The following is a 20723-nucleotide window of genomic DNA, read 5'->3' as shown; positions in this document are numbered from 1 at the left end:
AAAAAATAGTTGAGGCTCATGGATATATGGTCCCTCTCATTACAATTAATGTCACTAAATTTTTACATCCATCAAATCATGGGTGAGTGCAAAATTAACTAAATCTGAGTTGAGTAGAATAAGGAAGGATAAAATGAATGAACAAATGAATCGCGCACATGTCGTTCATCCATTCTTCTCCATCTAGAAATGGAACCCAATACGGTGTTGCTGCACATTGCATCGCTCCATGAGAATGTCGGGAACCTATCAGGAACCCCATTTGCCCATTTCTTTCGCCGCCGACCTCAACATCACCCCATAACATCTCTCCACCAGCTCTGTCATGAAGCCATGTCCACCATGTTACACTTCATCTTACGTTACTCCTCACGTAACATAGGTACTATGTCCAACCATGCATATCAATAAAATATATGCACTGTCTACACAACAAATATTTGTTTTGCCGAACAACTTGTATGCCCGCCTTCTCTAAACCAATTAACCAATCTGCCACATGCTGACCGAACACTGTACATACACAAATTATAGTAATTCTCTTCTCAAAAGGAGAATTGTGGAGATAAAGCGATATATAATTCGGTCGGCTCAAATGTACATGTGAAAGATGATGGTGTAAAACAAAAGCATGGCTCAAACATGTTGGTACTTCTACTAACTTTGATATGGCTCCAGTCCACTAAGCTGCCTTTGTAGGAAAGAAAGACTTTTCAGGACAACTGTTTTTCCACTGGTAGCACATGTTTTGAGGGAATTTGATAATTATTTGGACTAACATACATATAAAGTGGAAAGTTCTCCAGCTAGAAAACCCAAAAATGACATCACCTTTTAATTAAGCTAAACAACTGAGTTATGCTTCTTGCCGTTTTTAGTCACGCAGTTTACATTTACATGTGTTTTCCTTGTACTATAAGTAATATCTGTCGCCACAACTGAACTTTCTATTCTATGTGTCGTAGTACAACATGAGAAATAAGGACATATAAGATGACTGGAAACCAAAGACTAACTAAAGCTTGCATTCACTTAGGATTATTTGAGCTTGATTTCAAAGAACTACAATAGTCATGTATTTATCAAGTTCAAATAAAATTGCAAGCAAAAATATGAGATAATACTATGTAACCTAAATTAAGTTGCCATCTGCTATTCAGAAACATGACTGCCTCGTAAGATACTAAAGCCATAGATTCAACCAATTTATCTTTATGAAAGGAATAAGTCTTTGCTTGCATGATCTTGCACATCCTGTATGTATCAGAGTTCACTTTTTTTAGTGCACAGATGCATAGAAGACTTGCTGGAATCAAACTCGCCGAATCAAGCTAAATTGTACCCCTAGTTACATTCAAGAGAACACTGCACTCAGAACTGTAGCTATCTCGCAAATGGTTGGATGCATCATGTCTGACAGCTAGGCTATAGACAATCTCTTCACCAAGTATAAAAAATAGAAGAACTAAGTTGATATGTCATGTTCAACGGCTAGGCTACAAACAACATTGTGCAACACTGGGTGATGACTCTGTACTTCGACTATCAGCAGGAGTCTATATCTGCTGTAAACTTGCATGTTATTTGTAGACTGCTCACTAAGACAATTGGTTCAGCTTCTATACACTCCACTGCTTAAACTGTAAAATAAAAATCCAAATAGATTGTTGTAGATATGTATGCTTTAATAGAAAGAAAAAAACAATTGTTTCTTTATTTCTCCTCTTATACCCTCTTTACCTACCTCTCAACTCACCTCCTTCTCTCGTTGCCACACTGCGTCACTCTAGCATCATCTCAATCAACCACACCATCTCATTACATGCACACCTAATCTATCATCTGTTTCATAAGTTTATCAGCATGCAATCACACAAAAGAGGCTAAATAGGTTGTGGCATCCTACCTAGTTCAGTTAAAATTTTGGATAAAAGGAAACAAATAGAAAGAAAAAACAAGTGCTACCATCATGCAGTTACAAGAACATAATGTAAGTATACGAAACATAGTAAAGTAAAGAAAATGAAAATGACCTTTTTTTTGTTTAGATTTAGAGACCCGCGGTGAAGGTATAAACATGAAAAATACATGGTATACAAAAAGAGAAGAATCCCTCCATTGTCACCATTGTAATACTCTATAAATAAATCATTAAAACAAATGCCATTATAAGCCTAAAATGATTCGGATATGGTCATATATATAACCAAATTATCATGGTAACTAATATCAATTCATTGATATTTATATGAGCCCTTGCATCTACGTCCTACCTAAGACATTGCTAGAAAAATACAGGGAACATTAAGTATCCCAAAAGTTCATGACCACATTGCCTGCGATCGTGTTTGGAGTAGAAGGTTGCAGCACTGGCACAACAACATGTTGCTGGACATGGGCATGGCAGCAGCAGCAATCCATGCCAAGATGGTCGTATTCATCATCATCAGCTTCCTTCTTGATGTGCTGATGTTCAGGCTCCCTGTTACCTCTGTTTACCAGCCCATGTCCATGTATCACGATGAGTCTATGCTGGAGTGTTGTCGGAATGCCGCCCTCCTGAACGGTGCCATGTCCTCAAGGCCCATATATGCCATCTCCTAGTAGGTTGACCGGCACCCCTTATTGCCAATACATGACATAATTGATTAAGTTGCATTCTCCAATTAAATCTAAACAATATAGAACAATCTGATATTTAAGTAACAACTGCATACGTATTTTTAGCTATTACCTTTCGTACAAAATTTATGATCAAGTATGCCCCGCCAAAGACATAACTAAGAGCAAACTTGCAAAAAAACTTATGTTCAGTACACAATCCATTGTTCTTGCAGATGGTAGGGCATAACATCCTAGCTTATAATTTTTAGACTGCACTACACATGTGAAAAAATCCTGCATGTAGATGGATATTCAGCTGGATGCAAACATGTGAAAAGGAGACACGATAGAAGTAGAACTGAATTCATGTAATTACAAAAATATATATCTGGAAGATGATAATAAGAAAGGAACCCTAGTGAACGAAATTTGGAAAACTTGATAGCAAAAGAGTTGCAACTAAACTTGTTTCCAGGCCAAAACATTAAGGAATAGATGACTATTAGGGCACTGTTTGGAGGGTTACCTTGGTTGGACAAAAACATATATGATGTCATTTGCCCGCCGGTCAACACCAGGTAATGCTCCCGTTGGCCTCCTAGCACGTTGCTGGTCTGTTAGCATGTTCTCCTTGATTCATTTGTGTAGCACCAAGTTGTCCTTTGGCCTCGTCATGCATCGCCAGCCAACGAGAGCGGAGTTGGTCGTAGTTTCCCTTCGATGGAAGGCGTCCTATTTGCTAAAACTTCCATCTTGGCAGCTGCTCCCGGGGTGCATCAGCCCTCATTAATTATTGGAATTAATCGGCTAAAGAAAATAAAATGTATTCTCAGCGGGAGTCGGCTCCTCTGACGTTGCTCAAGGCATAGTAGTTATGCCGTAGGAGCTCATATCCACCGCTCCTTCCATGCCCTATTCATCTAACAAAGCTGATAATCTAACCACACTCCACCGTAATTAGCGACAAAATAAACTACACGCGCCAAATCTCTCGCATAGTCTGGCCTTCTCAAGGCAAACCTGGTCGAGTTGCCACCGTCGAGTTGTCGTCCACACAAAAGGATCTACCAGTTTCCCCATCCGTTACTCTCTCGCTGCTTCAGAGGCTCCCGCTAGTTCAGGCACAATCTGAATCAAATAAACACACCACAAGGCACAATCTGAATGCGGAAAGAATAGTAGATTGCGTGCATACTAACAAAAGGAATGCAAGTGGTAGTACAATCTTATTAGTCAATTGTGCGTACGAGTACATAGTACTGCTAATGCTGCTTTAAATCCCGGAAGGCACAACCTCAGAAGCCACATGAAACTAATGTGTTCAGAGAAGAACAAGTACTATATGGATTTTTCCACTTCATCTAAATCATGAGCATTTGAATATACAATGATATGTCAAAAGATTGATGCAGCGTTGCGTGTACGTTGAGATGTCACGCCCGAGGGGACTTATATGCAGGAGTGCACCACCGGTAAGGGGTGGGAAGTGGTGGTGCCACCACGCCAGCTTCGAGTGCGTGTGTTAAGTTAATGTGTGTGGGGGGCTTCAACCATGGTTTGTTGGGTTGGCTTACAAAACCACAACACTTGTAACTCAATGAGCAAGAAAGAAATTAATACAGAGCTCTAGGTTCTCCTCTCTCGCATCTCTTCCTATTCTTTCTCTCGGCTCCAAGTCAGGCAGCACCGTCGCAGCTCCACAATGATCATATCAGCAGCAGTCGGCGATGTTGCAACGCCAGCAACTCGACGGCAACACAACAACGGCAGTTCGACGGTGATGGTAGAGGTGGCCCGATGATGTGTCGTCGGGAGTTGAACATTTAGACAAACAACTAAACATGCAGAACAGAGAATGAACAATAAATTACAACTAAATGAAACATACCCGGGCGCATAGATCGAGAATTTAAGTCTGGTGTCATCCAGACACAAAAGATGGTCTAGATCTCGAAGAAGAGAATACCCGTGGTTGGCTGGACTGCCAACACCTACGGCCGAGAGAAAGAGGCCCCAGAAGATGGGAACAACCACATGGAAGAAACGTGTCTAGACTATATACCCGGGAGAGACACCCCATCAGCGGGAACAAGTTAAGAAGCGGGGGAGGAATAAATCAAAATGCAAAAAGTCGAGGTAAACCTGAAGAACCCAACACAGGACGTTTTCCTTCATCAATCTCTCGACGGCGCCGCCACAATTCAGTAGAATTCTGTTGTCCTCCTAAAAAATTCATAAACAATTATTCTAAAGAGGAAACAACAATAAAAAATGGCTTGCGAGAACGGAAAATTCAAGGAAAATTACTCACGAACAACAGTAAAATCTAGCACCAAATTATCCACAATGGGGACATGTACGTGAGAAGGATGCATACCGTCGTACGTGCTGTAGATCATCAGACCAATCCGAAGCACGAAGATTCAGACAGCTAGCTGACAACGAACCCTGACGCCCCCCTCTCGTGCGCACATTAGAACTAGAAGAAATTGTCCTTTGCAAAATAGATGGGAAGCCAGCATCTGTACATATGAATATCCACCAAGCAAGAAGAGCACAAAGACGAAATATCTAGCACAGCAGCCAATGCACCAGCAAAGAGAGGGGCCGCAGGAGCTGTCGGCGAGACAGCAGAATTAGGAAGACCGGCAATGGCCATGTGAAACAGAAGTACCACGCGAGGACAGAGGCCTGCGGCAGAGCACCAACTGAAACACCACTCAGACCAGGAGGCGGCGTGCCCAAAAATAAACCAACCGAAGAAGAAGCCGAGGGAACATACTTCTTCTCTGAAATCTCTCGAAAAGGGTGCTTCCCCTCGCAAATATCCCGACGACAGCGGCGCGCATCAGCAGGATTAACATCTTCATCTGCAAAAACACAATCTTAAACACAAGAAGAACACAACATGGCAAGATGATCCATACTCCATGCCAATCATGCATCCTGATTACAGAACATTATTTTGAGATGTGAATAATAAAACATAGATGTACAAAATATTCGAGCAACTATTCAAGAAAATATTTGTATAAATTTGAATGCCTTAAGTCAAGAGCTTTGACAACTATTATTTGATCCAGGGTGATAAGAAAAGCACATGAATAGCTAGGTTCCGAAAAAGCATAGAAGGCAACATGCCTTGTTGTTGCTGTCGCCGGAGAGTTGTAGCTGCTTGGTACTGCCTCTTGTGTATCCGGGCCTCGATCTGGTAGGTCACATGATTATAGTACCAAGCATCAGCATGCTGATTTATGAAGCATAAAGCTGAAAATAAATAATTCAAACAAATCAAAGCCATGAATCAAGATCTCTCTTCTTGTAACACTAAATCATATTTCATTTTTATCAGCCCGGCAAGTTTTTATAAACTGTACACCACATACTTTTCGACCAGATTTTCCCTTTACTACTGTCTATGACAAATGAAAAACAATACCACATGCTGCATTGCTTAAAAAAATATATGAGCTCCAATAATCATATAATCACATTGAATTATCACTCATAAGAAAATTAAGTGCATCATGCTATTACAATAAAATAGGAGATGCACTTGTATAGTGCCAAGAACAAAACTTGGATTGTTCTAATATATTTTATCAGAAGAAATACCATCCTACCATTTATTAAAAAACTTGGGCTAATTAAAAGGGATCACATGTACTTATGTTTATGATAGAAAGAAGTCTAAAAATATTGCAATAAACTGAAACTAATGCAGAAAATAGAAAGTATGATGGTGTATCATGTCATTTGCGGAAACATCTCAATGGTGGCTTGCCCAAACAATGCCCCCATTTCTTGAATTGATAATGCACAAATTCTACCTCCAGACAAATCAGTAAAACTCAAAATATGTGTTAAAATTGATGGTGTTGTTTTGTTCTCATGAATAACAACGATGTTAGCATATAAAAATGTAGGCTCATCTCTAGAAAAAAAGGATCTATTAATGTATCTTCTGGAAGAACAGAGCAGGGAATTTGGAGGTTCAGAGTACTAACGTGTATGTTATCAATCGGGAGACTTCAGCTACTGAATATCTGCACACATTTGCCTCAGATCATAGTTCCATCACTACTTCAAATTCAGTAAGCCACATGGAAGATCGAGGACTAACCTGCGAAGCCGATTCCTATAAGAAAGAAAGCGTGTAGATGGAGCAGCACACAACATCGGATCCTTGTATCGCCCAATAGAAGGAGGAGGCTGCGGATCCCGCCGTCGATGTAGGTGGCGAGGCCGGTGGCGGGAACGAGTAACACTGGACCTGGGGCCGCCGGGCGCTAGCTCCCGTGGACCCATACCTAGCGCGACGTGACTATAAGCCGATGTGGTGCTATGGAGGGAGCTGCCATGGTGCAATGAGGGATGGGGGAGACAATGCGGTGAGGGATCTGGCACGGATGTGAATGGCAAAATGTCGACGTGTAGATTCGCGGAGGGATGGGAATCTTGGTGGGGAATGATCCCGCGTCCGTGAATCATGGCTGTTTTGCGGGAGGAGTTTCCTTTTTTACATGTTTGAGGGAGGACGAACGAAACAACGTCGATACCTACCATCAGGACCGAGTGGAGTTTTGAAGAAGGAAGGTTCATATACATATTTGTCGATTAGTCAATTGGATTTTCCCTTAAAAGTCCTTTATTTGTTTCCTTCAAATCCATTATTTGTTTCCTAAAGCAAATTCCATTAATGAGATGGATCGATTGATTAGGCTAAGTTAGGAAAGTTAGATTTATGACTTTTTGTACGGTAGGAAAGTGTTTGTTTATAAGGAAATAGTGGTGAAAAGATAAACTGGTAGGGTGGTGGGAGGGGAGACGGAAAAAACCAGCGAAAAAAAAAACGATTGAAAGTGGTGGGACGAAAATAAACCGTACTATTCAACCAACTCGTCCATCTCTACTCCTAATGTCTGAGTTGGTAGGATTGCGTCCACGGCTTTTTTTCGTCCCACCACTTTCGTCTGGGTTTTTTTTTGTCTGGTTTTTTTCGTCCCCTCACCCCCACACCCACCCACCCAACCCCACCCACGTAGCCCAAAGAAACAGCGCCGCCTGAGTCCAGCGGGATCGCCCTGCTGCCAATCCCCAGACCCCGCCGGATCTCGCCACCTGATTCCATCTGGATCGCCACCGTCGTGCGATCTGCGCAGCCGTCGTGCGATCTGCGCACTCGACAGCGCCGCCGCCAGACGGATCTCGCATCCACGTTTCTGGATCGCCGCCACAGACGTAGGAGCTCCCGTCGGCGCCGCTGAGGACGCAGGGTGGTTTCAACCCCAGGTATGCTGTACGGTTTCAACCCCAGGTATGAACATGGGTTTTGTTTGTAAGGTCTTCGTGTACAAATCAGGGCGATCCTGATGGACTCATGTTCAATACCTGCTAAAAGATCTACGAGACTACTCATGTTTCTAGGGTATTCGTGTACAGATCTGCGCTTCAAACAAATGACTGAAGTTCTTTCTGACGCCCATATAGTTGCTTAACAGCAAGTTTTTTCCATGACTTCTCTGAGTTTTGTATATGCAGATGTATGTCAGACTGCAAATAGCTGCTATATAGTTTAGTACAGGTCACAGAAACAAACTACAAACAACCAAACATACCAACAAAGTTGTAGGCAAATCGCAATATGAGAGTTTGAGCACCTTGCAACCCAACCGTGCCTTCATGATTTCGCCCCCTTACCATTGCCAACATCATGAGTTTCTGTAAAATGTAACAAGCTGCCCTTATGTGTTGAAATCCTGTACAATAGCAAGCTGCCCTTGTGATCTTCGACGGCCTTCATCTGGCTGCAATCAGATGAACAGTTCATCTTAGCATATTGAATTTTTAACATGTAAATCAACATAGTCAGTTTACAAAAAATTGAAAGGTAGCAAAGTCTGTTGGACATGTCTTTTTATTTTGATATGTATAGCAAAACTCATAAATCTGTAACAAGCTGCCCTTATGGACTGAATTTCTGTACAATGGGAACGGGCCTTTAGTACTGTTGGTATTTCACGTGATCTGCTTGCAAAGTCAGTTTACATGTATTTGCGGGATACCTGAGTCTGTTGGACATGCCTTTTTTTTAATAGTTCCATATGGGGACTCCACACAGCAAGCCAACGGAACAGACGACCTCATCACATGTACCTCCAGGTATATGTTCACCTATAAATTGTGCTACACAAGTCAAACACCATCCCAGGAGACTGAATGTGTTGCAGGCCCGATGGAGGGGACAAATGTTGACGACTCTAACGAAGGGATCATACCCGTAGCCGATGATGTTGACAAAATTTACCCACGTAGTCCAGGTATAAGGCTGTGCAAATATACAGAGCTTAATTTTATCCTTTTTATGTGATAAATCATACCTAATAGACTTGGGCACAACCAATTCTAATGTATCAAGCGTGTGACTTGTAGGAGTCCATATTACTCCCTCGGAACTGATGATATTTGAGACCGATGGTGATAGCACATATGATACACCAGGTATATGTGTACCTCCATGTATATGTTCGGCTACATATTTTCTTATACATGTCAAACACCATCACAGGAGATGTTGCAGGCCCGATGGAGGGGACAAATGTTGACGACTCTAACGAAGGGGTTATACATGTAGCCGACGATGTTCACAAGATTTACCCAAGTAGTCCAGGTATTAAGGCTGTGCATATATACAGAGCTTACATTTGTGCTTTTTATGTGATAAATCGTACCTAACAGACTTGGGCAGAACCAATTCTAATGGATCAAGCGTGTGACTTGTAGGAGTCCATATTACTCCCTCGGCATGGATGATACTTGAACAGACCGATTGTGAAAGGACATATGTTCATCAACCTTCCCATCTGATTACGGGTAAGTATTATGTTGCTGAAAGGTTAACACCATGTGCCTACAACTTTGCCTTATTTCGGTCCAATATTTTGTTATGTTTACATGATGCAGACAGCCACCCAATCTCATTCCTATATACTGTAGATTCATTGCCGGCTCTCAGTAATCTGACAAAAGAACTAGCTAGCATGCAACGTGATAAAGAGGAAAAGAGGCCGCAGAATGTTCCACACCATCCTCTCAGTGATATCACTAATGCTTATCAACCATCCTCTATGGACCTTGACGAAAAAAGAGAGTTCATAAAATCTCGGAGGCGAGCTGCTTATCGAAAGAAAAAAGAGGAGGCTACCGTCAAGCAACAAGATGAAAATCTGTCTGCCCTTACGATATCAGGTAAGAATGTTTTATGTGTCGGACTACGATAATAGTATATATACTCCCTCCATTCCACAATATAATGTTAATATCCGACGAAAAATGATGAGGGTACCATCAATGTACAAGCAGATGTGCAAAATGTTACCCTGTCCCCTCTCGGTGATATCACTGATGGGTGTCAACCTACCTCAGTGGACCTTGACGAGAAAAAAGAGCAAATAAATGCTCGGAGGCGAGCTGCTTATCGAAAGAAGAGGAGGCTACCGTCAAGCAACAAGATGGAAATTTGTCTTCCCTTACGATATCAGGTAAGAATGATTTATGTGTCGGCACTGCGAGGATAGTATATATACTCCCTCTATTCCAGAATATAAGGTTAATATCAATGTACATGCAGATATGCAAAATGTACCCCTGTTACCTCTCGGTGATATCACTAATGGGTGTCAACCAACCTCGGTGGACCTTGACGAGAAAAAAGAGCAAATAAAGGCTCGGAGGCGAGCTGCTTATCGAAAGAAAAAAGAGGAGGCAGCCAGCAAGCAACAAGATGAAAATCTAGCTGCCCTTACGAAATCAGGTAAGGATGTTTTATGTTTCAGCAATACGATGACCGTATATACTTTCTTAGTTAAGAATGTAGGCGACACATGTTTCCATGCAATTCAATCCCATGAATAATTGACCAAGAATAGTGAATAAAATAATTGACCAATAGTTGACCACTGTGTTCTACATACAATTCCTCATCATTTATGTTGAAGTAACACAAATTTGGAAAGTCGATATAGGTCAGACATACGACTTTTGAGTCCATATTTACACTTTATGTATGGGCACGGAGGGATTATTTAAATAATAATCGTTAGATAAAGAACTAGCTTCAACCAGCCAACCCAACTACGTCCAGCTATACATCATTGTTTAACCAGCCCGTGCAGCTATATAAAGTAAGTGTGAGTCTACTACATGAATTCTTGTTGAACAATGAAGACCCTAAACCCTCCGTGCAGATATCCAAAATGTTCCCCTGTTACCTCTCGGTGACATCACTAATGGGTGTCAACCAACCTCGGTGGACCTTGACGAGAAAAAAGAGCAAATAAAGGCTCGGAGGCGAGCTGCTTATTGAAAGAAAAAAGAGGAGGCAGCCAGAAAGCAACAAGATGAAAATCAGCCTGCCCCGTTGCCTCCTTCAACTGCATCTGGTGTCATTCATGATAAAAAACAAGCTAGGCGTCAAAATGATAAAGAACGCAAGCGTAACTTAAGGTTAAGGGACGGGCAAAGGGAGCAGGAAAATGCGCAGAGGCGAGCAGATTATCGGAAGAATGTGGATAACGGAATGATTGATCTTCAACAAAAAAATCAAAATCAAAGAGAATGGCGCATGCAACACCGAGAAAGCATGACTTCTGATGAGATGGGCGAGTCGAGTGCTCAGAGAAAGGCAAAGTATGCTGCAAAGAAAAACACTCTGTGTGCTGAATCGATCGCAATGCCGCGTCCAGATCTAACTAGCACAATGTCTGACTCTCACGCAACACCTGACTTTCGGTCCACATCTGTGTGTCTAGATGGGGGCCCTGCAATGAGTATGCCGACGTACCCTGTCGGTACCGATGGTAAGAATTGGGTACTGTCACTCTTCTACACAAATTTTCAGTTGTACCGTCTCTTTCTTACCATCTCAATGAATAGGCATCATGTGCGAGGATCATGCTCCTACCGTCAAGGCGGCCCCCACATACATTCGCAACATCGAAACGGATGGTAGTTATCCCATCAACGGTCATCTTTCATTTTGTAATCATTCATCAGATATTTATAATGATTCAAAAATGTTGCAGGTGCCTATCTAAGCAGAACCTTAGGTGGTGCTGTAGATGGCAACCTCAGCAAAATCAATGAGCACCTAACAAGTGCCGACCAGCAAACCAATGATCCGCTAACAATAGCGGATAATGGAGCTGACCAGCAAAGGCATGCGTCCAGAGCTCAGCCTAGGACGAGAGAGCGATCTTGCAAGGGAAGTATGGCGGCGAAGAAGCGTCAGGAGAAAATTGGCAAGCGGAAATCATGTACGAAGGTGCCACGTGGTGAGAGGAACGCCCTGCTAGATCGTCGTAATGAAAGCTTTGCAGGTAGGGTGAAGACCCCGACTGTCAGGTCCATCTCCATACCGGAAATGAGCTCAACTGGACAACCTACCGTAGTTGAAGCACACGGTGCCTCAACCTCATCTAGCACGCCGGAGTACACTATCAGAAGTGAAGGTAACAATCCCATCCTTACTCTCCACGCGTCCCTTGAGACTGAACCCTCATTTATTGGTTTCGCACTTGAGCAGACGAGATGGACGCTTACCTTAGTCGTCTCATGACTGATAATGTCAACCCTGACAACCTCTTTGACGATGAGTATTACCTGTTTGCTGGTGAAGGTATGTACACCGACTTGAGCAACATCCACCCGTTGGGAATATCACACTAATTATAAACATTGTTTGCAGGCTCAGATGCTGATGACATGGAGCACGACGAATTGGAAGACTCAAGTCACAATACCTATGTCGACCATGATCCACTGGACTATGTCTACTCAAACCTCCCAGACCACACACACATCCTGAAGCACGCGGCGAACTGCGATCACTGCAAGGCCAAGAAGTTTGTGTCCGAGGCCCCGGGATTCTGCTGTCGCAGTGGGCAGATCGAGCTGAAGCAACCGGAGCCCATCCCGGAGCTAATGAGGCTTTGGTCTAGCATGGATGCGGACTCAAGGCATTTTCGGGAGAACATACGGTTCTTCAACGGCCACTTCTTCACAACCCTCGGCGTCAGCCTCGATGAAAGCTACACAAACATGAAGTCTGGGGTGTACACATTTCGGGCGCACGGCACCATCTACCACAATGTTCATTCCTTCGGGCCAACATCCCGTCCAGAGCATCTACAGTTGTACTTCTACGACGACGACCCAGGCCTAACCCATCGCAAGGCTGCCACCGAGCAATTAGACCAGGATGTCGTCAGAAAGTTAGTGGACATACTCAGGGAAAACCCGTACTCCCAGCAGTTCAGGAGTTTGGGTGCGCACAGGGACAACCTCGACGATTACAGGATAGACCTCAACACTGACCAGAGACTAGACCAACGGAAGTATAATAGACCTCTGTCATCTGAGGTCGCTGCAATTTGGGTGGAGGGCACTGACCTAGCGAAGAGGTTCGATCGTAGGATTACACTTTGCGGGAATGACAACCAGAGGCACAGTATACATGTGACGGCTGGCTCGTATGACCCGCTCTCTTACCCACTCTTCTACCCAAGGGGGGAGCTCGGTTGGCACCCGAAACTACCTAAACGTGACGTCCCTTGGCCGGTTGTGCAACAACCAAGAGGTAGACGTGATGATGATGATGAGGAGGATGCAGGTAAGCCTTATGTGTATTCTGTCGTTTAGATGAATTGTATACTTCTCATATGAATCCTAATGTCCGCGTTACTCATATCCATGTGCAGAGGGGAATAGCAGGTTATACGTCTCGGTGAGAGACTACTACTGTTACATGCTCCAGACACGACCTGGGATATTCAATCCCATACTCTGTGGAGCACGATTGCTCCAGCAATGGGGGGTGGACATGTACATCAAGATTGAGAGTTGTAGGTTGAAATGGTACAGGAAAAACCAGACAAAGATCCGTGCCGACCTGTATAAAGGAGTTGTTGATGCAATTACATCCGGCGAGACCCGGGCAAGCGCTGTTGGCGTAAGGATAGTGCTCCCTGGAACGTACCCACGTGGCGACCGTGACATGAAGCGGAGGCATATGGATGCCATGGCAATTGTCCATACCTACGGGAAGCCTGACATCTTCTTGACCATGACCTGCAACCCTAACTGGGAAGAGATAACGAATGAGTTATTTCCTGGTCAGACAGCGCAAGACCGACCTGATCTTGTGGCTCGTGTGTTCCATGGCAAGCTAGAGGCTATGAAAGAGTTGTTCTTCAAGAAGAATATCCTGGGTGTTGTCGCACATGTATATGTAGTCGAGTTCCAGAAGAGGGGCCTCCCCCACGCACACTTTTTGTTGATCATGGATTCTACCTATAAGCTTGTCGTTCCGGAGCAGTACGACCGACTCATTTCTGCCGAGCTCCCAGACAAGCAGAAGTATCCTGAACTCCATGCCTTGGTGGTGAAACATATGATGCACGGACCATGCGGTGCTCTCAACCCCAAAAATGTGTGCATGCAACAGAATGAGTGCAAGTGCAGATACCCGCGGCCGTTCAATGAAAACACGGCACAGGGCAAGGACTCATACCCAGTTTATCGTCGTCGAGATAATGGTCGGCAGGCTAAGGCCCGGGGTAAAATGTTGGACAACAGATGGGTTGTGCCGTATAACCCTTACCTTCTGCGGATGTTCAATTGCCACATCAATGTTGAGGTTTGCTCCAGCATAAAGGCCGTCAAATACCTTTACAAGTACATATACAAGGGCCATGATAGGGCTTCTTTCAGCATCGACCAGCCCGACGCCGATGGTAACATTGATGAGATCAAAAGATACGTAGACGCGAGGTGGGTTACTCCTCCAGAGGCGATGTGGAGGATATTTGGCTTCCCCTTGTGTGCCAATGACCCGCCTGTACTATAGTTGCCCCTTCATCTCCCGAATATGCATAGGGTGGCATTCCATGAGCAAGCTCACTTAACCGACGTAGTCGCCTCTGAGAATGCTTCCAAATCCATGTTGACAGAGTATTTCAAAGCTAACCAAAACCACCCGTGGGCTAGGAATATATTGTACAAGGATTTTCCTGGAAGGTTCACATGGCAGAAGGGTAAGAAGTATTGGAAAGAGCGGGTGGAGCGTTATCAGATAGGTCGAATTTGTGTCTGCCAATCCTGCCGAGGGGGAGCGATACTATCTGCGTGTGCTGCTAAACCATGTTGCTGGCAAGACATCCTATGAGGACCTGCTCACCGTGGATGGTAGGCTATGCGGGAGCTTTAGAGAGGCTGCCGAAAGGTTGGGACTCATCGAGGCAGATAACATGCTCGACGACTGTCTTACTGAGGCAGAGCAGTGGGCGATGCCATGTTCGCTCAGGAGGCTCTTCGCAACAATTTTGGTGCACTGTGAGCCAGGCGACGTGCGTGGTTTATGGGATAGGCACTTCAAGCCTATGTCTGATGACTATCAGCGATCACACACGTGCCCGATTGAGGTGGAACAAATGGTGTTGCTTGACATTAGGGGTATGTTGCAGTCCATGGGCAAAGACATAGCTGATTTCGCTCTTCCATGCATTGACGATGCGTTCGACCCAACCGAGGGCGAGGCCAGAGAAGTGATCGAGGAATCTAACGTCGATTTTGACATCAACGACACTAAATTGGCTTCGACGCTAAACCCTGAGCAGAGGGTTGCATACGACGAGATACTAGCTTCTGTTGAACGCGGTGATGGGGGTGTGTTCTTTGTTGATGGCTCGGGAGGTACAGGGAAGACCTTCCTGTACAGGGCGCTGCTCGCCAAGGTTCGAAGCGAGGGAAACATTGCTATCGCTACCGCGACGTCAGGCGCCGCCGCTTCTATCATGCCTGGAGGCAAGACTGCCCACTCGAGGTTCAAGATCCCATTGAGATGCGACGATGGCGCCTCATGCACCTTCATGAAGCAGAGTGGTACCGCTAAGCTACTGAGGATGGCCTCATTGATACTATGGGACGAGGCCACCATGACTAAGCGACAGGCGGTCGAGGCACTGGACAACAGCATGCGCGACATCATGGGAAGACGGGACCGACCCTTTGGGGGAAAAACTGTTGTGTTTGGCGGGGACTTCAGGCAGGTGCTTCCGGTCGTCAGGAGGGGGTCCCGGGGTCAGATAATCGATGCAACCCTCCGAAGTTCACACCTCTGGAAGGGTATGCGCCCGCTAAGGCTCGTCACCAACATGAGGGCTCATAATGACACCTGGTTTGCGGATTACTTGCTAAGGGTAGGCAATGGCACCGAGGAACTTGATGATCAAGGAAACATACGACTCCCTGAAGATATTTGTGTGCCGTCTACAGGCGAGGGTGACGACCTGGAGAAGCTGATTGACCATGTGTTTCCGAGACTAGATGACAACATGTCCGATCCGAATTACATGACTTCACGCGCAATCCTCTCCACCACGAATGACAACGTCGACAAGATAAACATACGCATGGTAGAGCGTTTTTGGGGAGAAGAAGTAATCTACCATAGCTTTGACAGTGCAGAAGACGACCCGTATGGCTACTACGCTCCCGAGTTCTTAAATGGATTGACTCCCAACGTTCTGCCTCCGCATGCACTCAAACTGAAGCTCAACTGCCCTGTCATACTTCTGAGGAATATTGATCCGGCTAATGGTCTGTGTAAAGGGACAAGGCTTGTGGTGCGAGGTTTCGAGAGGAACGCCATCAACGCAGAAATCGTGATCGGACAACACGCAGGTAGGAGGGTATTCCTTCCTCGAATACCCCTATGCCCGTCTGACAATGACATGTTTCCATTCAAGTTCAAGAGGAAGCAATTTCCTGTAAGGCTTAGCTTTGCTATGACGATTAACAAGGCTCAAGGCCAGACAATTCCGATTGTTGGCGTGTACCTACCTAATCCAGTGTTCTCTCATGGTCAACTCTATGTCGCATTGTCTCGAGCCACCGCAAAGATAAATATAAAGATCCTCATTGAGAAGGAGAAGGAGAAGGAGAATGCCAAGAAGCAAAGCGGTAAATCTAAGAAGCGGAAAAGACCTGCCTTGTCCTTACAGACCTCGATGAAGAACATCGTCTATAAGGAAGTCCTTACAGGCTGAAGTCTGATCTTAAATATGTGAGAGGATTTACTCTTATGCTACAGGTAATTTGGTGCTCTTTGGTGTCTTTGTACATATCTCTATCTTTCGATGTTTGCAATTGAACTTTATTATGTTTATACTACAAGGCAAGTATTAATAATATTGCCTCGGATTTGTGACTTTGCAAGTTGCCAAATTTTGCTGTATGTGACATTATTTATCGTTTTGCTGGTTTGCTTATGTATATTATTCTTTTGTTGTTTTGTAATCAATCATCTACTACATCTAAACCCGGCTTTGTTTTCCTGCACAAATATTGCACACTGCCTTGATCACTCCGTTCTTGTAAAACTAGACTCCACTGGAGTGTTCTACATTAGAGAAATATTTATGATGTGGCCACAAATCAGGCACAGTCAATGTTATTTATTTTTGTTTACTATGTCATTTTTGTGACCGATTAGTATCTTTGGTATTAGAACTCCAGTTACACCAATTGGTTATTTGCATCTCAAGTTAAATTAGTCACTGCTAATCAAAATGAAATGTGGCCATTGGTTCTTCGATGATTGATGGTACAGATGGTCAAAGCAACAGTGATATACCCCACTGGATTAATGGTATAGAAGTAGCTTATTTATGTTTGTTCCTTTTCTTTTACTCCTGGGCCATGAACAGGTGAGGGCATGAACAGAAGTGCTAGGTGCATATAAATTCAGAGGACACTTTGCTCAAGTTATATGCACGGTGCACCAGCAAAGTGCTTCTACAAGTACTCCTAGCAGTTCAGAACTGCAAATACTCCTACTGCAAACAAAATTCAGTAAATTTCAGTGCATCTACTGCAAACTAAATTCAGTGCATAAACTCCATGTACTCCTAGAGTACTCTTTCTTTGAAATTCAGTGCATCTACTGGAAACAAAATTCAATAAATTTCTAGAAACTACTCCTACTGCACACAAAAAATGAGTGAATTAAGCATGCAGACATACCCGATGCTCCAGGGGCATAAAACAATAATCTTCAGAGCTGTTGCAAATTGGGTCAGAATCCAATTCTCAGTGTCAATGCCATATTTAATCATAAAATCCTTAAGAAGAAGGCGCAAGAACTTCAAATGTTCCTTTTCACGCAATTCGATTTGATGCAAGCGATGAGCTTCCTTAACAATAGTCGTTAACCTGGATAAAGAGGAGCATTTGCTTTAAGTGAAAAAAAGATAAATAAAGGTTAAAATTTTGTAGAAGTTGGTACAGCGCTGAATATAACAAAATGAGGTTCTCAATTGTCAACTTACAGTACGGTATGTCTATGAAAATAAAGTACACAATAAGTCAGGAAATCTTAGCATCGCATAACCAAAGGAGATTTATTAATGCTTGCTATAGAAGATGAGAACAGTAGGAAAGAACATAAAGTACTAACATTGACAAGGGAGAACATCAACTTGTGAGAAATAAGGAAGGACAAGAGGTAAGCTCACCGTCTCGAGCTTGCAAGTAATGTCATGTTGATGTAAGAATATCGTTGAATCTTCAGTAGGATCTGATAGTCTTTTAGGCGATAAAGTATGCATGGGCTTCTTCTGAGTGCAAATTCTCATTTCACAATCCGGAACGTCAACATGCAGACATGTTATTCCCTGAAAAATCAAATCGTGATCAATATATTGTTCACCCTGACAAGCAACAAGAATGCTTATAAAGTTATACTAACCAGGTTCTTTTCAATTATTACTTTACATTCAGTACACCCTACAACTAATTTCTTCTCATAACCACACAAGTCGGTGAGCCTCTTGGCCAGGTGATCGTCAATAGCATTATTAGCTATGTCAACTGGGGAGGGCACCGTCTCATTTCGTACGAATTCTTTCAGACTCTGAGAAATAAACATAGAAGATAATTAAGAAGCTTGTCAAATACAGTATAACACAATTGTCTAAATCATGAAAGGAGGCAGGATCATTGATTAAAAAATGGGAGCGTTACTAACAAGCGGTGGCAAGCATTACCAAAAGTCCTGTAGAAAAAGCAGAGTAATCGATTAGATGATCTTGAGTTTTTCATTGATGACAGCCAAATCTTAAGGAGCATCAGCAAGGAAAAAATAAGAACCTTTGCTGGATCATTGAGGTAGTCCCCATCAAAAGAGAAAATTGCAATGCCAACGGGTGCTTCATATAGCAGCACAATAGTCATGTCTCCTGTCGGGAAACCAAGTAAAGTACGCACGGGATTCATCTCCAAATTATGATCTCACAATCCGGAACATCAACATAAAGACAGGTTATTCCCTGAAAAAGTAGGTGGTGGTCAGTACTGTTCACCCAGACAGAAGCAACAAGAAAGCTTACAAAGTATACTAACCAGGTTCATTTCAATTATTCTTTTATATTCAGCACTTCCCACAGCTAATTTGTTCTCGGAACCACACAGTTCGGTGAGCCTCTTGGCTAGGTGATCGTCAATAGCGTTATTAACTATGTCAATGGGGCAGGGCACCGTCTCATTTTGTATGAGTTCTTTCAAACTCTGGGAAATAATCATAGAAGGGATTTAAAAATCTTGTCAGATACAATACAAGTGTCTAAATCATGAAAGAAGCAGGGTATTTGACAAAGCAGTGCGTCAATCATAAAGTATAGTCTTGCTTAAGCCTTTGTATGTATGTTTCTCTCGGTAATGCTCTCGAATGTTCATGCATAGAGCTAGATGTCTGTATTCTTCCATTCTTGGTAGGAGTACCATGTCAGAGCTCATTCATCCCTAGCTAGGAAGATCTAACCACTCAGTAGAAAATCTGAATTTTGGGTCGGCCCTAGCTAAGCTGCTGCAAGCAATTTTGGGTCGGCCCTAAGTAACTGAACGATTACAGAAATCTGAATTCGACATGAGCTCCACACAACCAAGTAGTGCTTATTATCTGTTCTATATGTCGCTGATAGGTATCCACGCTAGCTACAACTGAGTCAACTCCACTTTTCTGAAAAATTGCTACACGCGCAAGACAAAAAGGAAATCCACAGATTGCCCAACCACAACAAGGAACAAAACATCTTCTCCTCGAGAGGAAAAGGCAGGGGGGAAAGGTAGGCAGAGCATCGAGATGAATCGATTCGTCCAGCCGACGAGCTAGCGAGCCAGCCAGTCCATTCGGAACAGAGCCGCACGCACCCGCAGAGGAAGCGCGGAGTGAGGGAGGGGGGGAGGGAGGTGGTAGCAGGAAGGGGGAGGCGTACCCGCACTTGTCGCAGAGCACGGCGAAGCCGCCGGATCGCAGCGGCCAGTCCTTCCTCCACTCGCCCACCCCCGCCGCCGTCGGGGCGGGCGCGCCGCACGCCGCGTTCATGCACCTCGCCGCCGCCGCCGCGGGAGACGAGGGTGCGCGCGGGGGGGGTGAGATCTAAGGACTGTGCGGGAATGGAGAGAGTGAGGGAGACTGGTGCTGGTTGGGTTTTTTTTTTTGAGTAATACTGTTTTTAGGGGTTTTGAGTAATACTGTTTTTTCTTTATAACTTGGAGTAATACTGCTGGGTTGGGTGCTGGTTGGCCGTGCTGGTTAGCCAATTTGGGCCTTTGACGTTTGCTCTTCGAAGGAAAAATACACTAAAGTATATACATTGGATCATATGAATAAATGTTTTTTATACTTATTACATATATTCAGAGTATCACAAAAAAATCAAAATTTTGAGAAAAGAAACCGAATATACTTGGTTTATGTTGGATTGCTTGCATGTTTTTAAGTTTTGTCGGACAATTTTCCTTAGCCTATAAAAAATAATTGAAAATTATCAAAAGAATATATAAATAGATTAAAATGATTTAAGAAATTTCAGATGACATATTATTTATATATGAACATTATAGTTGGTTGTTTGCTCCGAAAGAAATGCAACATCTTTTTTGTAATAATATGAAAAATAGTTTTTCTTTTTACAAAATAAAACAGTTGTGTTTGTTTCACTCTTAATTTTATTATACTCCCTCCGACCGAAAATACTTGTCCTAGAAATGATTGTATCTAG

At 43.5% G+C, this 20723-nt stretch overlaps 2 protein-coding genes across 21 annotated transcripts; one reads left to right on the top strand and one right to left on the bottom strand.

The window, feature by feature from the left end:
* Positions 1–2023: 2023 nt before the first annotated feature.
* On the bottom strand, positions 2024–20154 carry LOC125520608. 20 transcript variants are annotated; one of them, XR_007288754.1, is made up of 11 exons: positions 19935–20154; positions 19063–19227; positions 18811–18989; positions 18708–18715; positions 18410–18574; positions 18177–18335; positions 17686–17874; positions 8670–8778; positions 6728–8411; positions 6612–6650; positions 5741–5812 (listed from the first exon to the last, which is right to left on the bottom strand). XR_007288754.1 is itself a non-coding variant. In XM_048685568.1 (7 exons), exons 1-5 carry the CDS (start codon positions 8684–8686, stop codon positions 5084–5086), a joined length of 567 nt encoding a protein of 188 aa, XP_048541525.1. In that variant the 5' UTR covers positions 8687–8776; the 3' UTR covers positions 2024–3732; positions 4747–4827; positions 4982–5083. The 20 variants fall into 20 exon arrangements, 2 of the variants coding, with proteins under 2 accessions (XP_048541525.1, XP_048541524.1); XR_007288756.1 differs by having other exon boundaries at positions 6728–8407; XR_007288757.1 differs by lacking the exon at positions 8670–8778 and having other exon boundaries at positions 18689–18715.
* Positions 8706–14515, top strand: LOC125520607. The gene is made up of 5 exons (XM_048685566.1): positions 8706–8766; positions 8835–9274; positions 9388–12280; positions 12350–13273; positions 13362–14515. The coding sequence occupies exons 3-5, from the start codon at positions 12193–12195 to the stop codon at positions 14507–14509; spliced, it is 2160 nt and encodes a 719-aa protein (XP_048541523.1). The 5' UTR covers positions 8706–8766; positions 8835–9274; positions 9388–12192; the 3' UTR covers positions 14510–14515.
* Positions 20155–20723: the final 569 nt, after the last annotated feature.

Source organism: Triticum urartu, chromosome 7 (assembly GCF_003073215.2).
Source record: "Triticum urartu cultivar G1812 chromosome 7, Tu2.1, whole genome shotgun sequence".
Lineage (NCBI taxonomy): Eukaryota > Viridiplantae > Streptophyta > Magnoliopsida > Poales > Poaceae > Triticum > Triticum urartu.
The sequence above is the reverse complement of the archived record's forward strand: the minus strand, read 5'-3'. Positions and strand labels throughout refer to the sequence as shown.